The sequence below is a fragment of the Limulus polyphemus genome, unplaced genomic scaffold (genome assembly GCF_000517525.1).
Source record: "Limulus polyphemus unplaced genomic scaffold, Limulus_polyphemus-2.1.2 Scaffold3471, whole genome shotgun sequence".
Classification (NCBI taxonomy): domain Eukaryota; kingdom Metazoa; phylum Arthropoda; class Merostomata; order Xiphosura; family Limulidae; genus Limulus; species Limulus polyphemus.
This window is the reverse complement of record NW_013669081.1, coordinates 97,395-104,678: the sequence shown is the minus strand read 5'-3', so window position 1 is coordinate 104,678 and position 7,284 is coordinate 97,395. Positions and strand designations below refer to the sequence as shown.

The following is a 7,284-nucleotide window of genomic DNA, read 5'->3' as shown; positions in this document are numbered from 1 at the left end:
TATTATTATATATTTCTTTTATATACTATATATATATATATATATATATATATATATATATATACGTAAAAGAGCTTAAGTTCCGTGGCCTTAATATAAGAAGAAAGTCTGTTGTTAAATTACAAAGAATAAGTACTCAAAAATACTTAACTATACAAAGTTTTAGTATATACCAAATCCATAAAATATCACAAAAAAATCGTTCTTTTACAACGAAAAAAAAAAAGGTTAACACATTATTATGAAAATATTACTATAAAAATTTAAGATAACCTCATTCAGAAATATTCTTCCAGGTGGACCTCCGACACGAAGAAGAGGTTCCTGGGGCTAAACTTGTAGAGATTGGTATCGATCTCAGCGATTTCTACTTGAGTGTGGAGTGGGACGTTCTGGAAGTCCCCGCCATTCGAAACGAGAAGTATTACACCTGCTGTGAGGAGCCTTACATTGACATCACCTTTAACATCAGCATGCGGCGGAAGACGTTGTTCTACACTGTCAACCTGATCATTCCCTGCATGGGGATTTCGTTCCTCACAGTATTGGTGTTCTATCTTCCTTCGGACAGCGGTCAGAAGGTTACACTGAGTATTTCCATCCTGTTGGCTCTGACACTGTTCTTCCTCCTGCTGGCAGAAATCATTCCTCCAACCTCACTCACTGTCCCATTGTTAGGCAAGTACTTACTGTTCACTATGATACTCGTAACGCTTTCTATAATCGTGACGGTTGTGGTGCTCAATGTTCATTTTCGGACCAGTTCCACTCATCGCATGAATCCCTGGGTGAAGCGTGTCTTCATGCAGATGTTGCCCCGACTTCTACTCATGCGCAGGCCATTGGATTCGGCTCCCGAGCCTCGGAAGGTGATGGTCCGTACCTGTAATGGAACAGAGCTCAGAGACTTCAACTCTCAAAGTGAACCGTACAGTAGAAGGCAAAGCTTTGACGCTGAATTCGGGCCCGATATTAACTACCCGGCGTGCAGAATCCACGGGAGCGGGGGGCACATGCACGCGGCAATGTCCAGTCCCATGACGTCCGAGCAAGCCATGATGCAGGAGCATGAAAGATGTCCAGGAATGCGAAGGTTACACTTCTGTCCAGAATTCGAGAGAGCAATGGAATCAGTACACTATATAGCCGACCATACCAGAAGATACGAAGAGCATATCAGTGTAAGTTCGAAACTAATCTTATTTCCTAATCATTACAAGTGTTGAGGAAGTAGCAATACTATTTCCTCAAGAACATTACTTATAAGCAGCGCGAACTGAGACAAGCGCCAAAATCAAAGAGTTTAAATACTATTTCCTCAAGAACATTGCTTATAAGCAGCGCGAACTGAGACAAGCGCCAAAATCAAGGAGTTTAAGTACTATTTCCTCAAGAACATTACTTATAAGCAGCGCGAACTGAGACAAGCGCCAAAATCAAGGAGTTTAAGTATTATTTCCTCAAGAACATTACTTATAAAAAGGGATTTAAAAAGACTAATCTAAACCTCCTAAGCTGGCTGAACCTCATAAGATAATACATAAGATTTTTACACCGAGGAAGATTACATTGTTAACTCAGTGCAGGGATTTATAAAGACTAATCTAAACCTCCTAAGCTGGCTGAACCTCATAAGATAATACATAAAATTTTTACACCGAAGAAGAGTACATTGTTAGCTCAGTGCGGGGATTTAAAAAGACTAATCTAAACCTCCTAAGCTGGCTGAACCTCATAAGATAATATTAGAAAGCTTGCCCAACCCACGTGCCATCCAACCATTATAAGTTTTAGTTTTCATGTACCGATTTATTACATTATATTTTTCTAATTAGTTTTTTACATAGTCTATAACTATAATAACTAGTCTAATTAATTCATAATCTACTCAATAGAGTTGGTTTCTTTTTTATCAGAAGTTATTAACTCTGAGCACGTTTCTTTCGTGGCTGGAGAATAAATAGAAAAGATAAATAATTAGACATACTTTTATAGGGAGTTTTTTTTTCAATCGAAGGTTAGCAACGTGTAAAAAAAAAAAACGTTCGTATTTATTGTGTTCATAACACTTGAATTTCATCAGTACCGAAAAGGATTGGATTTGGTTAGATTCGCCTAATCTGTTGTTGTCTAACTTTGGAAACTGATACTCTGAAAACACGTATTTGTCAGATACCTTAAGTACAGGTTTATAGAGCTAACTAGGTTATTGTGTTCATAACACTTGAATTTCATCATTACCGAAAAGGAGTGGATTTGGTTAGATTCGCCTAATCTGTTGTTGTCTAACTTTGGAAACTGATACTCTGAAAACACGTATTTGTCAGATACCTTAAGTACGGGTTTATAGAGCTAACTAGGTTGAAATCTTGATTTAAAACCGAAACAGTTAATGTTGTACTGTTTGTTACATTTGACCCTACTCTTTCATTAATCATACTACTCCTCTTAATCAATCTTTTATGGGAAATATGATTTTTCTTCAAGAATACATCCTTTTTAAAATTGACTTTATATAAGTAGAACATCCTCTAAAAGAAGTTAAATGATGTTGAATGACGCTTTTAAAATTAATTTCAGCGATAAAACTTTTACAGCGACTTCATAAGCACAGTCAAATGATTTATTTGAAGGCATTAGTTTTGTTTGAGAGTACGTTCTCACCAACGTCAAGATTTAACCAAGAAACAGATGTTACATTTCAAAACTCGCGAATTTTTGTATAAACTCTGTAACATCATGCCTACCAACAACATCAATAATGGAATGCAGTACATGTTCTAATAAAATCATTTTCCAAATTCCAAAAGACATTTCAAGGCCTGATGGACCAGCATGTTGATTTTGATTTTTTAGTAATTTCTAACTATGAGATCTCCACAATACCCCAATATAACCCGTCGTGTGGTTAAGGTATATTAATGACACTTTCCGGAAAGTGCTTGAATATATATATACATGCAGCAATCTCTAGTGAGACTGCACTTATATGTAGATATTTAATAAATATATCCCGACAAAGCTACGAATTTTAATCTTGACAAAAAAAAAGACAACGTAATATTTTGTTTTATCAGAATGCCAGAAATTTCCGTAACCAACCAAATAACAACATGAAAAATAAAGAAAGTATCCTAACAACTCGGAGACACGAGAATTTCTGATAGACAAGGTAAACTAACCCTAACACTCATAATACTCTCGAGGCACTTTTACACTACAAAAGTCTTCCAAGTGATAGGTATAAGTAACTAATCTTTTCTTCAAAATCATATGATTCATATAATAAACTTTTACGAAATTAGCAGTGATGAATCAAGTGTGTGGACTTATTAAATGCACTCAGTGATGAATCAAATCTGTGGACTTACTAAATGCACTCAGTGATTTATCAAATCTGTGGACTTACTAAATGTACTCAGTAATGAATCAAGTGTGTGGACTTACTAAATGCACTCAGTGATGAATCAAATCTGTGGACTTACTAAATGCACTCAGTGATGAATCAAGTGTGTGGACTTACTAAATGCACTCAGTGATGAATCAAATCTGTGGACTTACTAAATGCACTCAATGATGAGTAAGCTGCCTTGTCACGTAGGTGAAGCAACCTTTAAATGATGTGGCCATGGTTCTAAGTTGGTCGAAATGATGAAATCAAAATATTCCGTATTGGACTTTATAATCAATATCATCATAATTTCATTTAATGCAAAATATTTGTTTTATTTTAATTGTGTTTTAAACTTTGGTATTTAAGAAGTTTCTGCTTTGAGAGTACAGAAAAGTTTTGTTTTTCATACAATTTGTTGTTAGCTTTGTACCGAAAGGCGTTGATGATCTGTTTAAACCAGTTTTACACTTTTTGTAACTGTTAAGTGATGCAATTATTTTCAAGTTTTTTTTTTCTTTTCTTTTTGTTGTTGTTGTTTTTTTACATTCAAATCTAAAATAATTGAAATCCTAGAAGAAAAAAATTACTTATCGTTCTGCAGAAGTGTTCCTTTTGAAAAATATTGAAACTAAGACGTAAACTATGGAGCCTCCTGAAGCCAAACTAATAAATAAACTACAGAACATTTAATGCTGCTCTAGTTGAGCCAAGACAGTGAACACGTATCACGATGATGCCTAAAATGAATTTCTTAAAAAAAAACAAAAAAACCGGAGTTGAAAAGCTTAATGATTGATGTTCAGGGCGGATGAGTGCACACCAGTCTGACGCTGACATTGTCACGCTTGTCGTCAACTCGTAAAGAATGACGCGTGGAAAACTCGGAAATCAGGATCTCTCCACTCTTCCAAACAAAATATTCTGTTTAACTTTAATTCCTGGATCATGTGAAACCCGTTTGATTGTCTAAATTGACTTAAATTCATATTTTATTGTTATTTACTATTACTGATGCAAAAAATATTATTCACTCCACCTGCTTCCTATTCTATCTTTTGAAACGATATCTTAAGTTAAATAGCCGTATCTGACGACTCATATCCAGGCTAAAGATATTTATTTTAAACAATTCTAAATGACAATCTACAAACATTTATAATTTCTTTCAATGTCTTGCAAAAGGTGGAATATAAAAGGTTTGATATAATAAAAAAAAAAATTTGTACCGGGGTAGACTTGTGTTACAATGTTGTGATATGGACGAAATGTGATTATCTCATTTCGATGAAGTTTTCCACTTAGAACTATTGCTACCATAGGTAGAAACACGTGCTAGCTTTGTCCTTTCAATGTTATGTGTAATTTGTACAGATTTATCCAACACGTTTTTAACTACAATAAACCTAAGATTTGTGATAAAAATCAAAATAACTGTGTATGTTGTTGTTTTTTTTTCCTAAATTTCTATTAATTTGTCCATTGCGAATTCAAAATGGGGGGCATGTAAAATTAGAATTTCAGATCTAACTTTTGTCTCCCATAAGTTACTAACGAAGAGGACTTTCGTTTAATATCAGAATTCGTCAGTTGGGTTTTTAAACTGTAGCATTTGTAATTTGGTTCATTGTTTAAAAATTGGCAGTATTACATATTGTACTCTCTTAAGGCGTACATTGTTATAGTTTCTTAAATCTTTTATCCTATTTTTTTCCCTATTTTCATGCATACATTACAAATTTTTCCTATAATATTTTCAAAGAATTGTGTAAGAAATGAGGCTATATAGGTATATATGAATGTGTTTGTGGTTTAAACACTAATTTTCATTATATACGCCAATTACTACTTTCCTGCTATAACCTATGCTTAAGTCGTATATTTTCCCCCTCACTTATCATATTGACGTTTGATCTTTTTCGTTAAGCACAGATTAGAAACTCTGTTTGCTGATAAAACTGAACTGCAATTATAATACCCGGATGTGATATTTCTTCCACCAGGTGAGGGAAGACTGGAAGTACGTGGCGATGGTTCTTGACCGGCTGTTCCTCTGGATATTTACCATCGCTGTCCTTGTGGGAACGTGTGGAATTATCTTACACGCACCAACCCTCTACGACAACCGAGAACCCGTCGATGTGAAACTCTCCGAAGTTGCCATGGCAACGAGACATCATCACCTACCCCGGTAATAAAGATATGACGAGTCACTCCAATTGAATATCGACAGGAAGCACTTAGGCCTTTGTTGAAGACAAGAAGCATCCAGAAAATATATGGCTAAATGACATAAGCAAAATATTGAATTGTAACGACAAGTGTCAGCTGACGACTCCAAACAAGATACATACGACAATGCTCAAAAAGTATATTTTGGTAACTATGGTCCGTGTAAAGAACTAGAGTGAGTTTCTTGGGTATTAAGAAGTTTAGTTTTGAATACAAGGTTTTGCTGAAGTGAGTGTGTTATGATAATAGATAAAGTACAGAATTTACAAAATCTGTGTGTTATGAAGGTAGGCAAAGCACAGAATTGACAAAATTTTTGTGTTGATGGTTGTATTTTTTTTTCGTGTTATCTAGAAGTAGTAGTACTTGAACAATGTATTCCTGTATAAAAATTCTAAAGGCATTGAAGCTAGTCTTAACAACCATTACTTAGTATATTCAAATCTTTTGTCAGGATATTACAGTTCTGTGGTTCTATACACTTAAATTTTTTTGTGCGTGTATTACTTGTTTACAAAGATCGACGTGAAAAGATAACGATATTAAAGACTGATGTGTTCTATACGAATAGTGGCATTTACAATTGTAAAATTTAGAAAACTGTACAAAATATGTTATTCAATTTAATGCTTTGCTTTTCCACAGAAGAGCACCATCGTCTTAAGAACAAAACTCCTAAGGCTCCATCTAGTAGTGAGAAAATAAAATAAAAAAAAATGTAATGATGCGTTAAAGGATAATTTGTATTCACTCTTTGTTTCTTAATAAAAATGCAAAATAATCTCAAAGTATTGAAAATTTTTATTCCTATTTTAGGATAACACAGAATTAGCATATTAGGTATTACATTTGTGAAAATCTAAGAATTAAGTGTAGATTAACAGTTATATATAAAATAAACACATTTAAATATATTATTTGATATTCTGTAATAAAAGTTCAATACCATAGTAGCTTTCTGCGTTCATAATTCTATTTAAAGATAGCCAAAAATTATCGTAGGTAATTAATACTTATAGTGTATTTAACGAAAATTCTGTAAACTTTAGATGCACACAATTAATTTTTATTAGAGGTTTTCTATTATTTAGGTGCATACCATTAAATGTCAAATGATTCTCAGTTTGTATTGTGACTTTATTGACTCAGCTAAGCCTAAATACGTTATAAGTACGTACTGATTTTCATTATATTGGTAAGTTTCGACTTGAATGTGATTAAAAGTTTGAAAGCTGTTCAGTATAATTTTGAAAATCAAAAGGCCTTAATCGGGCCTATCATAATATTTCAGCAAAAATACGGCTCACCCTTTCGAAAATAATTTTAACACATTTTACAATTTTATACTGTCTAGTCAAGTTTTCGAAATTAAAGTAACGTGGCCAGCTCTAAACGTACAACAGACTTCGCTATTATTTCAATATCTCGATGTTGTTGTTATTTTCTAGCTAAAAATAAACTGAAAAGAAATTTGGAATTTCTGTGATGAACAATCACAGTTTCTATTCTTTGAAAAACAAAACGCGAAACCTAAATTTTCATCAGATGAATAGAAAAATGAATAAATTAATCTATGTAACATCCAGCTGTAATCAAAGTGCTCTCTGTTAGGCTGAGAATCTTACACATTTTTATATGTCCTGTAAATCAGTGGTTCTCGG

The 7,284-nt window shown here is 33.6% G+C and overlaps 1 protein-coding gene across 1 annotated transcript in view; it reads left to right on the top strand.

The window, feature by feature from the left end:
• The window catches only part of LOC106469410 (acetylcholine receptor subunit alpha-like), a gene marked incomplete at its 5' end in the record, with an annotated part of 21,266 nt that extends 14,860 nt beyond the window's left edge, over positions 1–6,406 (top strand). The window contains 2 exons of the mRNA XM_022397922.1: positions 297–1,181; positions 5,395–6,406. Of these exons, the coding sequence (XP_022253630.1) occupies positions 297–1,181; positions 5,395–5,586 (1,077 nt within the window). The remainder of the gene's footprint in view (positions 1–296; positions 1,182–5,394) is intronic.
• Positions 6,407–7,284: the final 878 nt, after the last annotated feature.